At 34.7% G+C, this 26852-nt stretch overlaps 1 protein-coding gene across 1 annotated transcript; it reads right to left on the reverse strand.

The window, feature by feature from the left end:
- Positions 1-137: 137 nt before the first annotated feature.
- Dop1R1 (Dopamine 1-like receptor 1) lies at positions 138-26852 on the reverse strand. The gene is made up of 4 exons (XM_074175790.1): positions 26844-26852; positions 24008-24299; positions 2892-3089; positions 138-1219 (listed from the first exon to the last, which is right to left on the reverse strand). Exons 1-4 carry the CDS (start codon positions 26850-26852, stop codon positions 804-806), a joined length of 915 nt encoding a protein of 304 aa, XP_074031891.1. The 3' UTR covers positions 138-803.

Below are 26852 nucleotides of genomic sequence, written 5' to 3' on the forward strand. Positions count from 1 at the left end.
AATGAAGATCTAATAATCTTCTGTAGTTCAGTATAACAGAAACAAATAGTTGTCTCTTTACCTGTTAAATCAGAAAAGCTACACCTCCTAACTGAATCATTGTTATTTATCAGTAGTGCTCATGAGATAATCATGTTGAAAGTATTGCCAGAAAAGCATGGCGAAAGAAATATAATATTGCCTAACACCTTGTGAGAATTTATGAGGCCTAGATACGACCAGTTTTGTAAACTTATTCACATTCATAGGATTTAGTGGCCAAACACACTTTGAAACGCTCCCATTCAGCAGAGAAAAAGAAAACAGATTCTTCTTTTGATATTGATAACTTCATAGTGATGCTCTTTGGTTATTTCCTTCACCCCTTCACTGCCTGCTCGTTAGATTAGAACGATATTCTTACCTGTGACGATTCGTCACGTCGTCATGTCTAGATCTAACGAACAACTGTACACAAAAAGTCTTTTCCTGTTCGAATTAGATTCGAATTAGAAAACTCTTAGTTAGATGAGGTTCCATCTAACAAGATTCCAGAATTTGAGGAATTAGCGGAAGCCTCCTTCTCAACCTACATCCATTCCCTTCTCTCGCAATAAACACTGCATGCTGTCTAATTTCGCGGAAATCAAGTATTGAAAAACAGGCAGTTCGTTTCCTGCTCAATAACATTCAAAAATAATACAGTGTCTCTTAGAGACCACCTCAGTATTTAGTCTTGTTGAAAGTCGACCCAATCTCTATCAGATTTTCTATCGAACTCTATAATCCTACACCATGGTGTCCTGCAATTGATCACAGTCCTGTCAAATAGCACTAATGTCCTCCAGAATGTCCTTTTCTGAGTTGACTCTCGTTTGTCTTACCGACTCGCAGCTCAAGTGCTCGCTGGAAAACTCTCCGAAAGAGCCATTTCTCCTCGCGTTCACCACAAGCGTTTTCGTTCCGTAGTCTGTGATGAATTTGTCGTTATTTAGGGAGACGGACTGGTAGCCACACTTGCACCAAGCCGGGTAGTGCGCTGTTAAAATTCGTTTGAACGCCTCCCGGAACTCGGTGTTGAAGATAGAGTATATGATGGGGTTGAAGGCTGAGTTTGAATAGCCCAGCCAAGTGAGGATCTTGAAGGTTATGTCCGGAATGCAGGTTTTACAGAAAGCTGCTACTATGTTGATGCAGAAGAAGGGTACCCAGCATATTAGGAATACACCCATTATGATACCTGAAAAAAAACGTTGGAGTTCAGTCAAGGTAGATTTCTAGTGATACGAGATATTGAGTTTGTGTGAGTTATTGATTTATGATATACATTTTGAACGAACTTATTTTTGAAAATAAAACAACTGCAAATCACTATTCTCCAGTATTTTACTGCTAATGGTCTGTCACTGGTACTGAATTGCTCTTTGAGTTGATACCAATCTGAATCTGATTTGCTTTCTATACGTTTGATTCGCGCAGAAGGCAGATCAGATGATTTTTTCTCCATTCACATTGAAGTTTGGAAGTTGTTTCATTCCCAGATGAGTGATAATTCGTATGAGTTTCAAAAGTTTCAAGCATACCGTCAACAGTCATTCACGATATACCAATTCGAATACACTTCAACAGTTCCTTTTGTGTTTTCAGTAGAATATGTGATATTATATATTGGAATGTGGTGTTACCTTATTAGTCATCACTATTGAGTTAGCCCAAGTCAGTCGAACATCTTCCATGAAAGTATCAAAGAAGAGAGGCAGCGTTAAGTCTTTCCTCAATTTTCCAGGCTAATAAGGTTCATTGTGTTGTTTGTGTCACCAATCAGGTGGATTATATTCTGTTCTCCAAGCCTCCAGCTTCAAAAGTATCAAAATCTGCTGTAGTGTGAGAATTTTCTGCTTTGAAATTCTGAGTTTCAGTACAGTGATTGTTTTAAGACATATTATTATGCATGATATCCAAATCGATCGATGCAGCAAGTAGAATTGTGGGTCTTCTAAGAAAACACTGGTGCTTGGTTTACTGCGCATGAAATTCTACTTGGTAACGGTCACCCCAAGTCGAAGATAAAATATCTTTGTGTCAATGTACATTGACATCTGATATTGACGATCTCAATAGGTTCAGTATATTAGATTTTTGTATTTACCAATTGTTTGTTGACATATAATGAAAGTATGGATCTCTGGAAAACACCAGCATTGATGCTAAAATATGCAGGGAAGAACTAATGACAACTGTTTTGAAAAAGCTGTTTAGCCACGTTTTCTATATTGTTATAGTTTGACATTATTTGACATTGTTGACATTATTTTCATCATCTTTTTAAAATAGTTTTGAATCAAATCTTCTGACCGGAGGGGTCTTTGTGATTCTTCATACATTTTTTCACATGTTTCATAGGTGAATAGAAAATTCTCCCAACCCTTTCATTATTTTTTGTATAACGTGGGTATCATAAGTATTTCTCCTCATCTTACTAGTATATTCAGGATATTTACCAGAACTTCAGAAGATTGTTTTTTCAAACATTGGTTGTATTTTATTTTTCGGTTTTAGAATGGGTGCGATATCCAAAGAATTGCAATATCCAAAGAATTGATGTGAATATAACTTCAACAAAAAAAACGTGAATTCTCGATGAGTTTTTGTGAGATGGATTCACCTGATTCACCTGTCCATGATGTTTGGATATAATTTTCTTCATCTCACAGTCTGATTTGATGATTTGTTTTTAATGTTCCCACGTACTTGTGATATTTAAATATATTTTGCCAAATTTTTAGTGCTTGGAAAAAGACCTCAAAAAGGTTAAAACGTTCATTTTAGAAAATACAGATTTTTTTAATCTTTACCTTCGGATAGATTTACTACGTTTTGATTATATTTTTGTCGAGAAACTCTATACTCACCTACAGTAATAGCAGCCTTGTGGTCACTGACGTGATATGGACTGCTGTGATGGTTTTGAAGGTGAATGTGGAGTGCTTTGTTCTTCTGTTTCATACTTTTTTTATTGGAAGTGGAATCTGGAAGATCTATTGGTCTGGTTATTGCTCTGATATTTTTCACGTGTTTTTGAGCGTAACAATACAATCGACAGTAAATACCTGTGGACAAATGAAAATATTCGTAGAATGTATATACTAATATTTCCCCTATTACAAATTATTGTATTCATACGACATTATGATACTGATAATAATGCTCTATTTATTAGTCATTCCGATAATGAAAGATGAGGTGAAAGTTATATTTTTACTGCATTGTGGAAGTTCGCAAAGTTAAACTTTTGGTTGGATATATCAGTAAATCAACAATCATACATTTGTCTGAATATGGTTTAACCCTAAAAAATGTATTCACATGAAAATTGTTGAGAAAAATAATCGGAAAAAGTGCTTCACAATGTACTAAATGAAATATCAACAAAAAATCTATTTCACCAATCAATTCTTATAAGAACCCACCGTCTTATGACCAGCACATTATTTCTATTTTTGTGATTCTAGATAGACTCGTATAGCATTCGTTGAACTTTTTACATGTCCTGCTGATAATTTTATCACATTGTTCAAAAATAATAAACAAATTCATAAGAACTTCGTTTGTATAAATTTGTTTCATCGTTTTGGAGGTGTTTGAAACTTCTGAAGTGACGAAAATGTCAATAATATTAGTAGAATATCACAACGTTAAAGTCGAATGGTAATCATGGACTGATTACAAAGTACCGAATGAGAATACCATTCTGATTCATTTTCACAAATGAATGCTCATTAGTTTGAAACTTGACTAGTTAGGTATGATATACATAGAAAGAAAGCAAATTTTATCAGCTTTCTGAATTTGGTTGAACGAATTGTTCCTTTAGTCAGGCTTCAAGTATGTCCACTTACTACAGGTGAATGTTATTTCCTTATATGAGAATTTGGACCATTTGGATATGCGGTTGGTTAGTACGTCGTCTACAGGAAGAAGAAGCGATGGCTGGTTACTACCTCGTCTACAGGCAGAGGAAGCGACGACAGATATATTGCTTGTCTTTCGTTTCAGCTCTGTTCGAAGTAGGATATTACCTTACACTGAACGAGAGGCCGAATGTCTCGAAACTGGTCTGCAAGTGTGCCCATCCCAATAATTGAAAATCGATTCTGTATCGCTAAAAGCATATGCAGGAATTACTTTTGTGAAGAAACCGGCACTGACATCTGTCGAATATAATCAAGTGCCATTCGTGGTATCAGCCAGGGAAATAGTTGTTTTCTGATAGGTGTCAGTCCATGAACCTATAATGTAGGAAAGGGAAGATTGACTTGAACGAATTGTCTCTTTAGATGATTTGTTTGATTCTATTATCACTCTCATTCCAACTGGCTGCCATATGTCATCTCCACAATGATTGAGAGTCGCTGGACATCTAGAACATTCAAATGTATTGAATAATTACCAATGATGGTATCAAGGACTCCTCTGAAAACTTACTAAGGATAATCACAAGGATTTTGCAGTAACTGTCTAGTTTTCTCAAAGTTTGGTATCTGTGTATGGTAAGTAATGGTATATTCTCTGATACTTCTGGAATGAACGTTGTTTTGTTTCCATAAACAACCTTCTCAAAATAACATCCAACTGACTCTACAATCGATCTATCTCAACAGCATTGAACAAAGCAGTCAATTCAAGGTTTTCAACGAGGATCTAGCAAAAGTAATGGAAAGAAGATCTAATAATCTTCTGGAGTTCAGTATAACAGAAACAAATAGTTGTCTCTTTACCTGTTAAATCAGAAAAGCTACACCTCCTAACTGAATCATTGCTATTTATCAGTAGTACTTATGAGATGAACATGTTGAAAGTTTTGCCAGAAAAGCATGGCGAGAGAAATATTCTATTACCCAACACCTTGTGAGAATGTATGAGGCCTAGATACGACCAGTTCTGTTAACTTATTGACATTGACAAAATCCATTTCACCAATCAATTCTTATAAGAACCCACCGTCTTATGACCAGCACATTATTTCTATTCTTGTGATTCTAGATATTAGTAGAATATCACAACGTTGAAGTCGAATGGTGATCATGGTCTGATTACAAAATACCGAATGAGAATACCATTCTGATTCTTTTTCACAAATGAATGCTCATTAGTTTGAAACTTGACTAGTTATGGATACGCATGATATACATAGAAAGAAAGCAAATTTTATCAGCTTTCTGAATTTGTGAAGATACACAGAGTGTTCCATTCAACTCCAAACCAAATTACGTTACCATAGTGTTGTAAATCATGCCCTAAAGAAAATAACGCCGGCCGCCACTGGTAGCCATAATTCAATTGTGACGTAGCTAAGAGCGCGCGAATGTTCGATGTTCGCTGCCGTTCTAGATGTGGTGAGAACGATGCTACCGGCTTCGATGTAATCAGCGCCTTAGATTCCCAAATATAAGCGCCATTCATTCGCCCATCGAGACAGTCAAGTGGAAGTGACAGTGCGGTATACGGAGCGATCTAATAAGGCGATAGACATTTGAATAGTAGTTTAAGTTTGAGTTGAAGTGTTTTGTTGCATTGAAAGTGAAATGAAGTTAAATTTGATTATTCTACAGTGTGGTCATATACCAGTAAACCCACGGTGTAAAACGTAACAATAGTATTATTTAACTCAAAAATATCAGCATTTTTAGAGGTCATGATTTCCGAAGAAAAAAATTGAAATTAATTCATATTTCGAAAACGGCAACAGATAGTTATAGAGAAATATCCAGAAAAGTTGTCGAGTAATTATTGAAGAGTCCAAAAATAATATTATATACAGGGTGTTCCTTTGAGAAATTGAAGTTGTCATTACTTCCTAATGGAAATGACAACAATGCATTGTCGAAAATATTTTCTTTGGGTAGAGTATGTCTGAATATGCCTGTCATTGAATTTTTAAATTAATCCGGTGTCTGGTTCACCAGAAACTTCTAATGTGCCATCAACCGTGAATCAGCCTGTATACTGTACTGTACCAGAACCCTCATGTCTAATATTCATTTGGAAAAAACATAGACGACTATACATTATACTCAACTACTCTAACCAACCCTAGTAAATGAAGAATGTCTTGTAATTATGAAATAGACGTTTTTACCCCAACTTAAATAGGTAATTTCTATTCTATCCAGATCTACATATACCTATTGACACAATTTAGGCACTTTTACCTGTGAAAAATTTTTCCTACCAAGTTTGATCAATGAAGATTATTGTAAAACTTTGGAATTGACTCCTTATTATTATTTTTTATATATTTTACTCAACTGAAATTGGTAATTTTTATTTTATTGTACTTTTTTTATTGATATCTATTATTATTCTTATCATTATTATTCACTTCTAAAATATATGATGACAAATATTAGAAAACTATAGAATATACTGATTAATAATTTTTTTTATGTTTTGCCTGTCCAAACTTGTACTTTTATTCGAAACTGCCACATGAAATTGGTTATTCAATCTATTTATATAATATCAAGACAAAATTGAATAAAATAACATGCCCGCCAGGTGTTTACAGGTGTTACAGTACTCGTCCGTAAAACAACTAGTACTGTAAAAAGTCGCCTACCGGACTCAAACGGAAAACTATATACAGGGTGACAATTTGAGAACTTACAATAGCTATATTTTAGCAACTAAATAAAATATAAGGAAGCACTGAAAACAAGTTCAATAATATGGAGGGGGGCACAAAATGATGTGATAGCTAACTTCTTTTCCTCTAGCCTCTCGCTTTCATCCACCCCAAATATATACCAGATAGCATATCTGAAAGCTCTTAAGAAATGATTTTCGACTGTACCCTACAAAGTTACATTCGATGAACCTAATTTTGGTTTATTCAATGTAACACTATTTATTCAAATTAACATTTTATTCCCTATCATTAATTTAGGAAATGTTTAAAAGCATTATTATTACCATCGTAAGACTCTTGAACATTTACGCATGTACTATTTTTGTTCATTTGTACCTGAAAAAAATTGACTTAGTTAATGAGTGAAGTTAACAAAAAAGGGGTGTTTGGAATATTTGTTTTTGAGGGGTATTTTTGTATTGCATTTTTTACTTGGAGAGGGGAAACGATATTCTTGTTAATTATTAATACATTTTATTGATTATTAATACATTTCATTTTTATTTCGATACCTAGTACACGAGAAACATAATTTTTATCTGCGATAATGGTGTACAACACAGTTGAACGTGTGGAAATGATTTTTATGTAGGGTAGAGAAAATTACTGTTTGTTAAGAACAACAAACGTATTTAACCAGAGGCACCTGAAGAGAAATGTAAGTCAAGTGTACATTCGCCAACTAGCATTAAAATTTCAAGAAACTGGTACTGTCACAAATAAAATATTTGCTGTAGCGAAGATTACACTTTTTATTTAAATGAGCACGCAAATGAACAAAACTATCGTTGCTGGAGTGACGAGAACCCACAAATATTTGGAGAAGAGCATACGCAATACTCCGAAAAAGTTAATTTTTGGGCTAGGATATTGGTCTATTATTTATAGAAAAAATTCAAATTCGAAAGATCTTTCGAACTTCGGATAGTTCATGAATTAGAAAATCAGAGACATACACCGCAATTCATCTTCAAAAGAAAATGTATTATATTTTCAACATGATGGGGCACCTCCTCATCATGTAGTTCCCGTTAGACAATGGTAAGGTAATAATTATACTAATCAATGGATTGGAAGAAGAGGTTCTAGCCTCCTAGATCCTCGGACCTATCCCCTCTTAATTTTTTCCTCTGGGGCCACCTAAAATCTGTTGTTTTTGGGATGCAATCTGACTCAATAGAGCAACTGAAGAAAAGAATAATCCAAGAATGCCGAGCTATTAACAGAGAAACATTTGCCAATGTACGTTACGAGTTTGAAAATAGACTCAATTATTGTCTTGAAAAGAATGAAAATCATTTTGAATATTTCTTGAATTGATAAAAGAAAAGAAAATTTCAACTTAAACCAAAAACTACTACATCAAATGTATCTTTGTACTATACCATTGAAGAGCATTTTGTAAGTACTTATAGATATCATATCACAAGTAGAGGGTTACCAATTGAGATTATGAAGTTGGGGTGGCTAGAGGCAAGGGGTAAGTGAAAACAAATTAACTAATACATAATTTTCCCCCTTCCCATTATGGAAGTTGTTTTCAGCGATTTCCTATATTTTATTTGATTGTTTAGATATAGTCAATGTAAGTTTAAAAATTACACTCTGTATATACTAGTACACAGCCATAATTCCAGATACTCTACAACAATAACGACCAAGCTTGGAAATAGTTTCAATAGTACATCACTTTGAGTACAAGAAGTGAATTCAACATTGGTGTGAATCAAAATTAATCTTTCAAAAATTATGACAGGTCACGCTTCGCAAAAATTTGAATTCCATTTATCTTTCTTTCGGGAAATGAATTCGAAAGTATCCACCTGCAATGAAAACAATTTGGACGCTGAATAATGCAATTCAATCAGATTCTCGGGAAATGCCTATTTCTCAAAGAAACACGAATGTAATTTCAAGAAGACCAAGCAACATTTCTCAACTCAATATGAGTATGAATTGGCTGGCAGAGTTGAATTCTTCAGGTGGTAATTAGTGATCAGGGTTATTTTATTATTCAACAATGTACCTGAATGATCTTTTTTGTTGAATATTTGTTTTCAAACAGAGAATGTGGCAAAAAAAACAGAACAGAGCCGTTCTCAGAAACTACCTCAACATTCGAGATAATACTATTATAACGATTTTGTTATAAACGTTCTGCCAGATTTCAAAATATTTTGGAAGTAAGAAAAAAGTTTTTGTCTTTATATTTCTTCAAAAACTAATCTTTTTTCAAGGACAAAACACGAGCACTACAGATGAATTCTTAAGGCGCTTTAAGAGCGATATCTGTGCGAAAGAAGATATTCATGTTGGATTTGAATCGCTGGAGATTAAATTCATTTGGAAAACGTTGTCGGAAAGTTTATTCCACATACACACAGCTCTCCAAATGAAAGAGTTCTTAAGCAGTGAAGTTCGATATGTATTGAGTTGAATCTCAAAACGGTGAGCAGCCACAGTTCGTCGCGAAATTTTGATATATACCGCTCTTGGTGGAATCAAATGTGTCAAGTTATTCGAACACTTCTCGTGAAAGTATCTATAGTAGAGAGACATATCCCTAACCTTTTTCGATGCTCCAGACTATCACGGTTGCGAGTGATGTTCGCGTCTACAATCAGGCGGCTGGCTGTTTTCTGGATGGAATCCAGCAGCTTTAGGTTGTGCTTAGGGGCGAAGCTCCATACATGAGAACAATACTCCAAAGGAGATCTGATCTGAGATTCATAAAGCATTAAAAGTTGCTGAGGTTTGTACAGTTTTCTGGTTCGATACTGTGTTCCAAGCTTTTGATTCAAGAAAACCGATGCCTGGGTTTTTGTGGCATTGAGTTGAACCTGTTAGTTTCACCCGTATTCGAAATCACTTCTACATCCTCATTAAGATATGTAACCTCCTGCTGCCAGTGAAGATGTGCATCTGCAGCCGATTTCCTGGAATCCAAATGAAATGCTGTCGTCAGCAAAGCAATATGTTGGATTCTTGTTTTTTCCAATGAGTCGTTGATATAGGTACAATAAAAAGAGGATTGGAGACAATATGGATTTCTGGGGAATACCAGCATTGATGGTGAAAGAACTCGAGAGATTTCCGTATCATTAATTTGGAATGGTTGGAAGCGGCAACGCCGCAAAGGTTCAGTTGTGAATTAACTAACATCTGAGTTATTTCAATTAATCAAAGAAGTGATTTAGTGTGTTGTTTCACATTTCACATTGAAAGTTAGCTTTGTGCTTTGACCATCTGTTCAATACATAAAATTTCACCTTTTGAAGTTGTAGTTCACCATTGAATGCTCGTTCAAATCTTTTTGCGTTCGCTGGTTTGGTTGTTATTACAGAAAATACATTCAAATTAGTTTATACAGTCCGTGTTTATAGTTTCTCTGTTTGATTCACCACTCAATGTATCAGGATGTAGTATATTTTTTCCTGGGCCAGATGTGAGTGTGAATCTGTATTGTAGTAGTTTCGTAGTAAGTATCCAGGCCCCCTAAAGGTAGGTTTGAATGAAGAAACTAAAGGGTTTCCTTCAGAAATTCAGATATCTGGAATACATCAGACTACACCAATGTGAGAAAAGGTTTACGATTACGGACTCGTGAATTGGCCTCCACGATTGTGTGATTTAACGCCGCTAGATTATTTTCTGTGGAGATATGTGAAGTCGCTAGTCTACGCCGATAAGCCCGGAACGATTGACCACTTCGAGGACAACATTAGCTGCGTTATTGTCGATACACGGCCACAAATTTTGGAGAAAGTCACCGAAAATTGGACTTCCAGTTTAAACTACGTCCGAGCCAGCCTTGGCGATTGTATGGCATTGTATGAATTGTATGAATTATAATGCCAGAAGATTGTCTTACGATTGAAGCAAATTTTATGTTTTCTTCCATTTTAAAGTTCTATACCTCTATGAAAACAACCCTTATAAGTACGTACCTCATGAGACTCAGAAAATTGAATAATATAGGAAATATAAAAATTGTTTAACTGACTGGATTCTCAAGATGGGACGTGATATGTTTAGCAAAATTATAAATTTCAATGTCATTTTCCGAATTGTGAAATTTACCCTACATGTGACTCTCATTGGAAATTTACCTACATGTGACTTCATTGAAAAAACCAAATTTGGATGTGTCACTATATCAGTCGGTTGGTAGCCTGTCGGTTTGACATGGGTGCTTTGTTCACTCAATCAACCGCCTCGTTGGTCGGTGGTTCAAGCCGCAGGCTAAACGATCAATTTTCACTTGCTATAATCCGACCCGTGTTAGGAATCACACGTTGGAAGCTAAGACCTCGGTAGTCCTTAGCTCACACAAGTTTAGACTTCTGAGGGTTGTCGTTCGTAGATATGCGACAACTGGTTAACGGGAAAACATATTTTGAACATATCACGTACAAGCAGTCTGAACAGGATTTGTGCTTTTTCTGTTTATTTGTTCTGTTGTATGTGTTGAATTGTTGGTAATATTTATTTACTTATACAAATGAACAATTTCATTTTTATTATTATTATTATTTGAAATCGCGGTATCATGTCATCGAAAGGTTCATTCAAGTTCGAATAATGTTAGGTGATCGCTTTCAATTTGAAATAGTGTCCTGAATCCCTCACAACTAAAAACAATGACTAGAAGTTATTTTCCAATATGATTGTAACATTCCTGATCATACACCGTACAATTTGTATTAATATCTTATAGGAGTGATCACGAAACTATCGTGAGACAAAATGAGTTCAAATGACCTCACAAACCGATACGATACGCGTGATGAAGAAAGGTTGCAATTGCGTTGATTTCATTTCATTTACTGAATCATTATGCAGGTCAACGTCACATTTCTGTTCTGTATTGTTTTTACATAGATAGGTACTTACTTACTCGTTCGTATATCACAGTGGTCGCCAACCTCTTCAATGTGTTGAGCTACTTTGTTAATTTTGGAATAAACAGCGAGCTACCCACACGGAAGCCACGTAACGCAACGTAAATGAAATAATCCATAGTTAATTTATCATTATATGTATTTATTTTACTATTTAACTGGTAATACGTAATACATAGGTACTAATAATAAACTAATAACAAAATAACTAATATTACTAGTACGTACTTGTTCATAGCTACATTCCTACCTATCAATCGAAGGTGTTTGAAAAATAAACACAAACTTTTATCCAGCCACAACGGCATGTCACGTATGATTTAAAAATAGTTAATAATAACAACAAAAAAGTAACGCACTATCATGAACATAAACATTGAAAAATAAAAAAGCACGTTCAATGAGAAAGCTGACACTCAGACTCATCGATAATTTTTTTAATGTTTGCAGTATAATTTGATGCAGCCATTCGAATACAATTATCCAAATGTTCATCTGTAAGTCGATTGCGATATTTGTTCTTAATAAACTTCATATTAAAAAAAGAAGATTCACACAAATAGGTTGAACTGAATAATGCTTTCACTTTCCAGGCAACACGGCATAGAACTGAATATTTGTCTTTACTTACAATAGGCCAGATACATTCAGTACTTGAGACTAACGATTTTAAGGCTAAATCATTTTGAAACTCAATGACTTCCATTTCTGTTGCAGCGATGTCTTTACCAAAGTTCTGCATAACAGAAGTTGCAAACTGTTGGATATCAATTTCCATAAAGGGTGAAACAACAAACTGCGCTACTAAAGCCATTTCATTGAAATCCTTAAAACGATTTTTGAAGTTATTCTTCAGGGTAGAAATTATTTCTACATGATATTTGTTGTCATAGGGTTCTAATGGATTTTGAGATATTTTTTCTGAAAGAATAGGAAAATGCTTGGCATCGCTGTTAATTAGGTTTTGTTCCCAAAACTCCAGCTTTTTGATAAATGCTTTTATATCAGAAATCATTTCCGCTAGTTCTTTGTCTCTCCCCTGAAGCTGCAAATTAAGTTCGTTTAATTTCTCTGTAATGTCCACGAGAAAACCAAAATCTCCAAGCCAGATTGAATTTTCTAGTTCCGGAGTCGGTTCATTGCGTTGTTTGAAAAATTGAACTATGCCAGATAGGACATCATTAAAACGTCCTCTACTTAACCATCGGACTTCAGAGTGAAGGAGTAGATCCCCGTATTGACAGTCAACTTCATCGGCCAAGGTTCTGAATAATCTTCTTTGTAACGCTTGAGCTCTAATCTTGTTCACAATTTTTACCACCAGTTTCATAACGTTGTTTAGTTTCAGGAAATTTCCACATAATGCTTGCTGATGAATAATGCAGTGGTAACAGAGAAATTGCGGAAAACTTTCATCTTTACGAAATAACGCCACCAGACCCTTATCACAACCCACCATAGCTGGAGCGCCATCGGTTGTTAAGCCTACTATTTTCGATATTGGAATTTTCTCGGAAGAAATAATATTTTTCAAATGAGAAAACAACTCATGTCCAGTAGTGTGTCCTTTCAGTGGAATGAACTTCAAAAGATCTTCTTTAATCGTAAAATAACTAAAAACCATCCTGACGAACACGGCCATCTGGGCAGTGTCAACGACATCTGTTGATTCATCCAGTTGAAGTGAAAAATAAACACAGTTATCTAAGTCAGTTCTTAACTGTAAAAAAATATCACTGTATTAGCAGAAAGTTGCATAGATTTTATAGCTGAAACTATCTCGTCTTTATTTCTAAAGTTGGCAAATAACGAATCAGCAGCTTCTAAAAACGCCTGTTTTATCATTTCCCCGTCTTAATAAGGTTTCTTTTTTTGTGCAATTATCTGGGACACACGGTACGATGCTTCAGTTGCAGCCTTATTTTTGTCGACTGTTCTTAAAAATATTGCTTGTTGTCCAATTAACTGCTTTTTTAACTGTTTCAGTTTTTCTTTTCTGGCGGCAGAATGTAGTGGAAATGATTTTTCAAAATTAGAATGTACAGTTTTATGATGTCTCTCAATATTAACTTTTTTAGCAACGGAGACCAAAGTATTACATAACAAACACACATTTTTATCTTTAACTCCTGTAAAAAAGTATTGTTCTTCCCATTCCGAATGAAAGTGGTATGTCTTTACCTTCTTACAACTGCTTGCCATAATATTATTTTTGTTGTTCCCTACTAACCCAACCGCTGGACGTTGGTTACCCGTTCAGTTTTAAACTAAGCGCAATTTCGCCGCGCCGTGCGTATTTATCCCGTTCAAAGCAATCCAGATCGTTCTCGAACACTAACGCGCTGGTCCGGCTGGTCGGTTCTACCCGATTCTAGCTTGATGGCGTCAGCGGCAGATCGCTCACCGCAATGTTGCCGCTGTTTATGTTTAATATTATGACAATTAGATTTTTTTGTGGAATTTTCTGAAGCTTCTCTGATTTTTGCAGTTTGTATTTTTTAAATTAAAATCGTTGTGAGAGCCACCAGAATTGCCTCCGCGAGCTACCGGTAGCTCGCGATCGACAGGTTGGCGACCACTGGTATATCACTTTGAGGAGTAGTGATTTTGTGTAATTCAATGTCGTTCAATATTCGTGTCATTCTATTCTCATCTGAAAGTAGTTGATTCCAAAGGGTTATTTTCCTTCAGTTTTCATCTGAAAGAAACTTCTATGTTCTATGTATACACTACGTACTTCTATAAAGAGTAAGTGTCCCACATTTTTCATTGTTCAACGATGAAGAAGAAAGCCAGAAGGCTTACTTTATTTCTTACAAGATAATTTTACATGAGAACAGAAAAAATGCAGACACATACAGTGTGTAAAAGCCAAAGTCTGACAAATGGTTAGATTAACGGAAATACATAAAATAACAGTTTTACAAATGATTGGTTACGGAGATAAAACTCGAACACAACAGGAAGTAGCTCGCCTATTTCATGAGAAATTTCTTAATTTACCACCCGTATCTCAAGGAACGATAAAAAAAATAGAGAAGCAATTTCGCGAGCTTGGTCATGTGGGGAAGATAAAAAAAGCAGCTGCCAATGCAATGAGTGATGAATTCAAATTAGATGTGATGCTTGGGTTTGAGGAAAACCCACATACATCGAGTAGACAGAAATCCACTACATTCAATGTTTGTTATACATCGATAGTAAACATATTAAAAGTAAATAAAATGCATCCCTATAAAATGATACCTGCTCAGGAGCTCATGGAAAACGATTTTGATGGAAGAATTTATTTTTGTGAGCAAATGATGGACATGTTGGATAACAATATCATCCAATTAGAAGACGTTATGTTTTCTGATGAGTGTACTTTGTCTCTTAACGGTCATGCTAATCGGCAAAATTGTCGCTACTGGTCAACGGAAAATCCTCACTGAATGAGAGAACACACGCAATCCCCTCAAAATTTAATGTTTGGGCAGAGATTGTAGGAAACCATATTATTGGACCCTTTTTCATTAAGGGCAACTTGAATGGCGATAATTATTTGGCACTACTTCAAAAAGAGGTCATTCCAAGTTTAGCAAATTTATATACTGATACAGGAAACCCTCAAGTTCCAATGAATACGATATGTTTTCAGCAGGATGCAGCATGAAAACATCACTAAGTTAATGTCCGGCAACACTTCGATACAACATTTTCCAATCGGTGGAGAGGGAGGCGAGGATCGATTGAATGGCCAGCGCGATCACCTGATCATTCATTATTAGATTTCTTTTTATGGGGATATGTAAAGAGCAGTGCGTACAAAAATAAACCTTCAGATTTGAATGACTTAAAAGAACGAATAACGCTTGCGAATAGGTCGGTCACGCCTGATATATTAAATAATGGTAGAAGACAATTTTATTTGAGATTAGGATGTTACCAAGAGGTTCGCGGTGAACTTTTTGAACATTTACTTTGTTAAAATACATATTTCTTTTCGGAATTCTACATTTCATTACATTTTGCATTACATTTTAGTTTTTGTGTGTATTTTATCGAATTTCGGTATACTATACTTCCCATTTAAAAAATTGGCGATTGTACCTGTCATTCGAAGGGGGTTGAAGGTAGGGGTGGCATTTTTACGTTGAAGAATGTCAAAAATCATACATTTGTCGTGTTTCGGGATTTTTTAAAAATATGTACAGTAACCGAAATAATGAATTTATTGCATTTGGCTTTTACTCACTGTATATTCTCTGCTACTCATGCGAATATGGATTGAGTCACTAGTCGTTTACATAATAGAAATTATTTTGAATGATATTCTAACCTTAAATTGAGCTGCGAAATGTATTAGTGAATACAGTTTATCAGTTGCGGAGAACTGAGAACAAATTCAAATAACTCTGAAGAGTTTCAAAGGCATTCGTTTCTGAAAGATTTTAAATATACTCGGAAAACGGTTGCTGACAACCCAAGCTCCCGGATTATAATATTCTATCGGCGGATGAAATATTCATTTCTATGGCCTCCTATTCTCTGGATTAGCCATGGATTGGAATTTAAAATGGAAGTACATGAGTTATCGCCCTTGTTCCGAAAGATATGAATTCCAGAGTTGGTTGGAGACAAAGTTACTTATCTCTCCAGACAATGGAGACATAACTGGAATAAATTTCACTTCCCGGGTGGTAAGGTTGGCCAGCAGTATATTTCAAATTTGGGGCCGCAGAAAATTGAAATTATTTTATCTCAGTGAACTGAAATGGAAATTGATTATTGATACAGTAAGGTAACTTTCGTGGTCAGTAATATAATTTTCAGTTAACTTTATTTAGTAACGATTACTCGACAAAATGTATTTTATCATAACAAAATAACAGAAAAAATTCTGAAAGTAAACTGTATGTTGTTTTTTATACTATCTTCAAGAATCAAATTTTGGACGACTGATATTTACGATTTTCATCTTATAATGCAAAGTCAGAAGAAGAGGTTATTACTTCAGCAGTCTATGTATGTATGTATTTACGTATGTTCCACTTCCGTTCGCAGTATGTGAGCCTGAAACTTCATCAAAATAATATAATTCGTAATGTTCCATCTGCCAATACCGATTATAATATAGGTGGTCCACAAGGATCTATTTTGGACCCAGTTCTTTTTGAATTTCACTAGTTCGGACTTCCATTGTCTACTATATAAAATGATTTGGAAATCCCTGAAACAACTAAAAAAGAAGAATTAAAAATGAATAGCTGAAAATAACAATTATATTAAGCAAAATAAACCAGAAATTAGATAATAGTGAAATAAAATACAAGTAAAAATAGAACAATTGAATGAATAAAAATAAAGAAATGAAAAAAAAAAAATAAAAATAAAAAGTGGAGAGATTCCAAGTCAAGTTAGTGAACTAACGTATGAAATGAGTGAAATTCATCATGAAACATTGTCAATCACATTCAAACAAACCAGTTCTTTTTATTTTGTACATAAATGAAATCACAAATTACTTTCCGGATATTCAGATGCCTATTTATGCAGACGACACTTCTTTACTGATTTCCAACAAAAATCAAATAGAACTAAAAGAAACCTGTGAAACTGCTTTATGCCAACTAACTTCTTGGTTCAATGAAATTCATCTTTATTTTAATGCAGACAAAACAAAAGTGAAATTCCATAGTCATCAGTGGGAATTGGTAGATATGGATATAATTTTAAATATCACACCTCTGCCTATAAATAACAGCTGTAAATTCTCAGGACTAATCAATGATTCACATCTAGATTGGAAAGAACATTGCAAGCTCCTGATTTCCAAAATTTCATCTCTCCACCATATGTTCAGAAATCTCAAAGTTGTTTTGACACAGTTAATGGGGTGACTCTATACAGTCTTCACTGTCGAATAATGTCCTCGTATCACAGAAAAAATCATTTGGTGTATTGCTGGTGTGAAAAAAAACTATTCTTGTCGATAAATCTTCCAAAGATTCGAAACTCTGATCTGTACAAAAATATGGATTTGTTTTTCATAAATAACGATTTTCACGAATTCAACACACGTCGTAAGGATGATTTACGATTACCACTCTCTTAACGCAATATTTCCTATAAAGCTCCAGCTCGAATCGGCGCAAAGATTTTCAACAACTTATCTTCCTTTATCAAAAGCTCAACATGAACCTACTTTAAAAAAAAAACTCAAAGGATACCTAGTTGACAAATGTCTATACTCTTTAAATGAATACTTTTAACTTGAACTTTTATTTAACGTGAATCTGTATTTTCTTATGTAAGTCAATATTCTGTGTAGTACGTATATGTAAACATGTGCTCGTAGTGTTATTTAATCCTTAATGTACTGTTATTTTCCTTTTTTACATTTCTTCATTTACATCCGTACTACCATGCGGTTGTAACTATGACTCTTTCTTATACAATTGTATGTTGTCTTAAAGAAATGAAGTGATTTGATTGATTTTGATTTGATTCAGCGACTAAACTACTAAGCCGATTTTGATTAATGAGGAATCAATCAAGTGGAAGTCTATTATTTGAATTGGATACCTGATGAAAGAAAAGAAAATGTTGAAATCATGAATATACCAGGATGGTCCCAGAAGTATCCGGCCTGATCTAGAGATGGCGGTATTTGTTTGAAGAACACAATCTATAAACTATATATTTCAAGGTTGAAAACGCTGTGTTGTTTAGTATTTGTTTGGCAGTCATCAATAGCGAACGTTTTCAATAAATTTGTGAAAGTGGAGAGAATTGGTCATCGTTATGTGGTACAATACTTTTATTTGAAAGGCCTCAGCCTAACCAATATGAAATGTTAACTGGATTCTACTCTGGATGAGTCTGCTCTTTCGTTCAGAACAGTAAAATATTAAGGTGCGTATTCACCAAAAAAAGCGAGCACGAGCGAGCATTCGTGTATGTTTGCTCGTGTTCGCTCGTGTTTGCTTGACATATTGATGTCTCGTCCACACCAGAGCGAATATCTTCAAGTTCGTAGTACCGCCTTCTTCTCGATCTTTTCTGAACGCGAACAAGCATACGTTCGCTTGCTCGCTAGCCCGTACTCACCAGACGATTATTGATGCAGAATGTTCCTTCACTCTTGTTCGCTTGTGCTCGCCGTACAAGCTGCAAGACGAGCATCACAGTGGTCAACCAAATGAGGTGACGACCCCAGAAACGGTGAGAAAAATCCACAATTGATTGTCGACTGAAAGTGCGCGAGCTATCAAACTCAGAGACCATTTGAAAAAGTGCGATACATTGTATATTATATGAGAATTTGGACATGAGAAAGCTGTGTGCAAGGTGTATTTCAAGTGAGTGTTTAGCAAAGTTCCGCATCAACAAAGCCGAATTCTTGCATTGTCAACCGCGGATGAAACATGGGTCCATCACTTTACACTCGAGACAAACGAAAAATCGAAACAGTGGACTCAAAAGGCAGAACTCGCTTCGAAGAAGACAAAGACTATTTCATCTGCAGCTAAGGTCATGGCACCGGTTTCTGGAATGTGCGTGGGATAATTTTCATTTCTTGAAAAAGGTAAAACTATCAGCGGTGAGTAATATGTGAATTTATTGCAACGTTTGAGTGGAGAAATCAAGCAGAAACGGCCGCAGCTAGCTGAGAAAAAACGGTACCGAACCTATTCAATGTCGCTGGGAAGAGTGTATAGAGCTGTAAGGAGATTATGTTGAAAAATAAATAGATTTTTTTCCAGAATTTCTGTGTTTCATTCGTTGGGCTGGATACTCCCCGGTTCACCCACCAATGAAGAATATCAAGCAGTAGAAAAACAATTCAGTCATTTTTCAGAGATGGGGTGAACAGTTTACGTCCACTCCTGGAGACGTCAACTTGGTTGATGGAACGTGCACCAAGAAAAGTTTTGCATTTCTGGTGTTTAGAAACACTGCTTGTTTTGAATTTATTCGATCTTAAAGATTCCAGTTCTACCGTTCAGATCTTCATGTATAAAACCTTTTCGAAAATCTGAAATGAAGAGATTTTTGTAATGAAAGGCTGGTCAGGAGACTGTTCTTGAACCGAACAAAAAATCATGGAAACATCAAAACCCTGAAAGAGAAATAGCTGTTGACTAATTTTATTCGGGATTGATAGTACGGAAAAATTCCGAGTGTCGGTTGTCTATAAAATTACATGGTGAAATCTATGAAGTAACATAGGAAAATGACATCGAAAATGTTTTCAAATATTGAATTCCACAGTATCTTAGTAAAATTACTCCTAAATAATAAAAAATATTTAAAATCTTCTTGCTAGAAGAATACCTTTCGATACATTACGCTAAACAATGCTACGCAATGTGATAAATGTGACATAGAATGTCACCAACATGTACACTGTTATTTTCAATGGGGTACTTCGAAGTTTCGGTTCAAGACACTTGTCTTACTACCTCATCAGCACCGATTTGAATAACATTACAAGACATGTAGAATAACAAAGAATTTTTATTATAGTTATCATCTTCATTCCTTTCTTTTTCGCGAATTTTTTGTTTGATATTGGAGAAATAGAAAACAATTAATTTTTTTTTTCGAAAAATCAATTCTTCCTGTGTGAGTTTGAATGCATATACGTATTATCATCGTGACAAGAGCAAATTTGTCTCTTCCGATACCATGAAATCGAACGAAATGAGTGCTTGGTTTCGTAATGTTATCCAAAATGGTGCTGATGAGCTGATTAGAAGAGTGTCTCTTCTCGAAACATCGAAGTACACCATTGAGGATAATAGTGTTCCATGTGAGTACTATTTTATATCAATATTCTTTCAAATATCACATTGTGTAGCGATTGTTCAAAGCGCTTAACGAATGAAACTTATTGACTTTCGTGTATTTTGAAACTCATATGTGAGTAGTTGTTTTGAATACATTTTTCTTTCGTGTTATTCAATATTAATGGAGAAGTAACTGTTTCCAAATCTTTTCGTTCAGTTTGTATCTAAAAGAAATTTTCTGTGTACGCTCTCCAAATCTGTATAAAAAGATTTCATGTAGGTTTTTTTTTCCTTTCTTTGTTTTTCACATTTTCTATTTGATGATGAAGGGATAGGAAGCCAAAACGCTTGATTTCTCAAAAAACTGATCTCTCCTGAAAATATCCCCTTTTCAATTTACTTCTTTATTTCAAATTTTTAGTGAAAGCTTGATGTGATACAAACTCGGCCGCGAAAACCTCAACTATTTTGATACAAACTGTATTTGAGTCAAGCATAGAGAGGTTTTATAATGCGGATTCTGTTTCAAGTTTCTGTTTTATTCTAGTTCAGTTATTTATAATTCCAAAGCTTCATTTTGATTGAAATAGCAGCTCGAACAAATTTCAAACATAATTATTCGCACCGTTTTGTCATTGGCTTTGAGAGATAAAAGGAAATTATTTCAACTATCTAACAATCGTCCCGAATTTTGTAAATTTTCACGAACATTCGTACTGGAAATGAATCGTGGATATATAACGTGATTGAACATTTTTTGTGGAATGTATAATATAATGTTACGACTGCTATTGATATCTAGTATAGTTTTTTTCATTTAGATTTCAATCCGCAAAGTGCTTTCGAAAGCATACTGTGCTATCATCTTCATGGCTCTACTCAAACTGAGCATTTCATCTTCTTGTTTGTTCTTTTATACCGTTGGATCGCTTTAGTGAATTTGTTATTGTTGTTAATGATTCATTAATTAGAGCTTGGGCAGGTATTTGTCCTCTCCTTTCATCCAGATGTCTCAATTGTGTTAGTGTTTCTCTAGGTTCATTGTTTCTAGGAATGTGAATGTCAGAGTGCCTGCTCAATAAACTATATAAATAACTAGGTGTTTCAGTTTGAAGCAACTCAAGAAAAATAAAATTTATCACATTCAGCTCCTTCATTTTTAACAGAAATGGTGTGACATGTTCACCATATGATATACAGCATACGAATCGCATGCAAGCATTTTGTGTACGTTGTAACTTCTGCTTGTTATATTGCGACAAAAAGTTGTAATACACCGAGCAACAATACTCGATATGGGGGTATATAAGAGTTTTAACTGACCTGAGTTTCATTTCTTCTGATAACTGTTACTTGAATTTATATAGCGATTTGTGTTTGAAGAATGATACTTTGAAAATGTTTGTCACATGTTAATGGAAATACAAAGAGCTATCTATGGTTACGACAAGATTTTTAGCACTGTTTACCCAGTCAATGTCTGCGTTATCGAGAGTGAGTCTAAAGTTACACTGAGTTTTTACTATTTGTCTTTGAGACCCTATGCATAAGGCCAAAGTTTTATTTGGATCGATTTTCAGTCCATGATTCTCCGAGTATAGGAATGTTTTGTGCAAATCTGTGTTTATATTGGCTACGCAACTTTCTTTATTGGTGTTATGAGAAGACAAATATAACTGTATATCATCTGCGTATAGATGTACTTGATAATGTGATAAGAAAATGGGGTAATCGAAAATGAACACTGAAAACATCAAGGGTCCTAAAATACTTCCCTGCGGTATACCTAAGATTGTTTATTTTGACCATGAGTAATCATCCAGTCTGACCCTCTGTGATCGGCTTGTGAGATAGCTGGTCATCCATTTAAGAGAAATGTCATCCAATCCTATGAACTTGAGCTTGCTGATGAGTAAATCGAAATTAACTAAATAGAAAGCTTTACTTTGATCAAGCAGTACTAAAATGGTGATTGATCTCTGTATCTCGCAAGATCGTTAATTACTTTCTTTCTTTTTTGGAATTGGAATGATATTAGCAACCTTCCAAACATCTAGAAAAGTACCCTGTCTGAAGGACTCGTTGAAAATATGTTTAACTTTATCAATACAGTGAGGTATCACTAAATAAATCATCGTGATATTTATATTGTCAATACCTAAAGCATTAGATTTTATTTCTTTGATACCAGTCAAAACATCATCATCACATATATCGGTAAGGGAAAAGTTCATTGGTGCGTTTAATTCAATATCATTTGTAGAATTGAAAAGTGTTACTATTTATTATTGAATGTCCAGCCACGTTTGAAAAATAGTCATTGATTTCTTCGGGTCTACGTAGTTCAATTGTCAGGCTATTGGTTTGCGAGGATGATTTTGTAGTAACACCCCAACCTGCAAGATTTCTCCATGTCATTTTTGAACTGTTTTTATTTTTGTCCAAAACAAATTGTATATATGCTGTTTTTCCACGTTTTACTGCGTCACTGACGTAGTTGCGTGAAGTTACATAGTACTGTCTAGCTGCTGCTGTATTTTCTTTAAGATATTTGGCATGAGATCTATCACGGGTTTTCATCATCAATTTGATATTATAAGTTATATGCAGATTGGAGCACGTTTATCAAAAAGCATAATGATGCATTCGTTGAGAAAATCTACTTTGGAATTATTATCTTGCATAGTCACAATATCACCCCATGGTAAGTTAGCAGCATCTTGAGAAAAAAGTTCATGAGTGAAATTCTTGAAATTTCTATGAGAAATCAAGTTATCATAAGTATGTTCACTTTCGAAATCAATATCGCAAAATACCATCAGATGATCAGTTATACCATTCATACCAAGTGTATTAGAATTTCTTACCATTACTTCTTTACTAATGCAAATGACATCAATCAGAGATTCAGAATTTGTTGTTATCCGAGTAGAATTTTCTACAATTTGATTCATATCGAAACTAGAAACTAGGGCAGTGACTAGTTGAGTGTCGCGAGAGTCACAGTTTAACAAATTAATATTAATATCACCAACTAACACCACAGCAGATGTTTCCAAATTCACTCGTTCCAGTACATCACCTAACTTCTGCATACAGTCCTCTATATTTGTTCCTGGTGGTCGATAAACAACTACACAGGCTACTTTTTATTTGTTTATATTGACTATAATCCATAACAGTTCTAGACCATTTTGCCGAAATAGAAGAGTAGTATAATTTATATTTATGCAGTGATTTGATGAAAAAACATACTCCACCACCTCTACCATCACGATCCATACGTATCACGTTGCAGCTAGGTACAGTAACAAATTTATCTGGATATTCTGGAGCGAGCCATGTTTCCGTGACTCCATTTATTGAAATTTTGTTATTATTGATAGTCTTGGAAATCACCAAAACAATTACTCAAAGAACGAATATTCACGTGACCGAATCTTATATTGAGTTTTTTTATTTACTGATAGAAGGAACGCCATAAACATATTTGATGAATATGTTATCCTCGCCATTTTGCTTTCGTTTATTAAATTGCAAGAGAACCTGTTTAACATATTCACGTTGAAGAATTGTCTTATCGGTACTAAATGTATTGTAAATATGTATTGATGCCAGTATTTATATCAGCATGTTCAATAATCAGATCACCCGGTTATCCTTACCTATCATGACAAGACAGGGTACGTAGAAAGAGATACAACTCGAGACGACGGCATACGTTGGGGTCAGATCGAGAGCGCAGGTTGGATAATTCTGCCCTCCGGCGTTGTAGATTAACGGCTGCGGTGGCCTGTGGAGACCCAACGAGATGGGAACGAAGCTTATGAGGGCAGCCAATAACCATATTGTGGCGATCGTCGCCAAAGCTATTCGTCTAGTCACCCATCTGCCGTATCTGAAACCAAATTTAATGATGAGAGCGAATGAATTTATATCTAACGAGTTTTGGAAGTTCTATCGAACAATTTGCTGCGGCAACTTTTTTCAATATGAATTTTGAAATGGAAGAGAAATAATAATACTGTTTTGTTTGGAATCAATTGAGCGTATGAATATGTTAAGATATCGTCATCGTAGGAGATTTATCTTAATTAGTCCGGTCAAATTAGACTAAAAAATAAGATTTAAGGTGCATAAATTTACAAGTTGCAAATGCGGGTAATTGTTCAAAACATAGTTAAAAATGAGATTTCAAAATGCCGAATGATTGCGATGCTTGGAAAAAAATTTATTCGAGGTCAAAGGTCAAAAATCTCGAAAAAATATGGTTTTTGCACGATTTTCAGGAAAACGGTAAGTTTTATCATAAAATAACCCCAGATAAGTTTGTAGATCATAAAATTCTCTACAAAAAATGAGATTTCAAAATGCCGAATGATTGCGATGCTTGGAAAAAAATTTATTCGAGGTCAAAGGTCAAAAATCTCGAAAAAAAATGGTTTTTGCACGATTTTCAGGAAAACGGTAAGTTTTATCATAAAATAACCCCAGATAAAAATTGTAGATCATAAAATTCTCTACAAAAAATGTACAAATACTTTTTTTCTTAGAGCCACCGTTTCGGAGATACGACGAGTCAAGAAGTTGTAAAAGTTGTAATCGTCATTATACATATGCATAAGTATGCCACGTATATACATTTCTGAAGTTGTAATTCAAGTAAAAATATTTATCTATTGGTATACATAAGTATAAATATAAGAATATCAGGTAGAATGAAATCCAGTACCTTAATTGGTACGCTAGTGTAACCTTGAGCCTACATCTGTCTCCCTGTTCAATTGTGTGCGTGGCTAGGGTCGTATGCCTGCTTTGTGTCAGAATGTCCAATAAATAAATACCGTTAGTCTAGAGCGTCACGCTGTAGTGAAAACACATGTTTAACATAATTTATTTCGTGTCGTTTTGAGTTTTATAATAAAAATCTTCGAATATTGTTTTATTTGTGAAAAACTTTTTACTGAAGGTAAAATTGTTACTGTTGAACGTGGAATGAAGACATTAATCAATGCAAGTATCGAAAGAGCACATGACTTTTCAGAATATCTGAAAAGTCAGAAATCTGTGACAATACATGAAGATTGTCGTAAAAATTATACTCGGAAGTGTTCTATTGCTGCAGCTAAAAGACAACGTGACGAACAAGAAGCCAGTACATCAACAGTAGATCCTCCTCATACAAGATCACGTGTAAGTGATTCAGCTTTTTGTTTTACAAATCTATGCTTATTTTGCGGCAAGGAATTGAATGAAGAGCATGAGAGAAGAACATCCTTGGATTCTCGCCGTCGAATTAGTAAAGTTGTTACGGTTTTATTTTACCTTTCTAGATATTGAGAATTTTAGACTAAAAAGGAGGGGAAGAAGGAGAAAATGAATAGAGGAATCGAATTGTCAACAAATCTATATAATATGTGGTCATGCCCTTACAGATAATCATTATTATTAAATATTATTTTTTTTTATTTCAATTCTTCTCAAACTTTCCTACTCTCACTATCTCTGGCAGTAAACTTGGTCTCTTCAGTCACTTAGATCATTAGAAATGTAGGAGTTATTACAAAATAAATAAAATTTCAAAACATAACCTATACTTGTCATCCATTCAGATTGATTTATGTCTGTATTGAAATTCTTCCCTATGATTGAAATTTCGTCCACATTTGGTACCATTGATTTGGGAAAAAGGTAACTAGAACTTGCACAGATGTGAAGGAAAAAAAAACTGGAAAAAAAATTGAAATCCTCCATTTTGATGGTGATATTCAATTTACGTATTTTGATGATTTATTCTGGAAATCTCGTTCAAAGCCACCAGATTATTGATAAGTTGGGTAATCTTAACCACCTTCACTCATTTGTGGATATATTTTCTGGAGTACTGAACATTCCAACCTTCTTCAACGTAAGTTCTACGAAATCACTCTCGAGGCCACACAACATCTAAGGTATGTTACCTTCCTCATTTGAACATTCACTACAATAGAATGTCTTTAGTACTGAATGTATTCATTGTTTTCAGGCCTGTTTTCTTCTTTTATTATCCTTGATTTGTTCTGCTTTATATATCAAGAATTAGAGTAGTGGAGTATAGTGCTAAACCTGGCTTCTCATTCCTTCCTGCTTGATAATAGGGATTTGGAATCTGTCATAAGGCTTCACTGCTTTAATTGACCCAATGCACGAGTGATATTTAAACACCCCAACTCTTAGGATACTCTCATGAAGTGGATCAGGACTTGAAGGAGACACCGACGAAACAGATAAGCTTTTTTTAACTGTGCTTTATTTCTATCATTTTATTGCTCAGCATGGTCGCTTTCACTGATTGTGCATGAATTACTACACAAATTGTTTTGTTTTCTTTCTTTATAGTTGTACAGTCATCAAGTTGTGCTAGACCATTAGTTCAGTCACATCCTCATTTCCTGTAAAGAAAAAGCATATAAATAACAACTTCAAAAGAACCTAATAGTGGGTCAAAATTAAACAACTTACCTCTAGCAT

Source organism: Leptinotarsa decemlineata, unplaced genomic scaffold, assembly GCF_025532065.1.
Source record: "Leptinotarsa decemlineata unplaced genomic scaffold, Ldec_3_MD MMD2_tig00001064_RagTag_RagTag, whole genome shotgun sequence".
NCBI classification, from domain to species: Eukaryota; Metazoa; Arthropoda; class Insecta; order Coleoptera; family Chrysomelidae; genus Leptinotarsa; species Leptinotarsa decemlineata.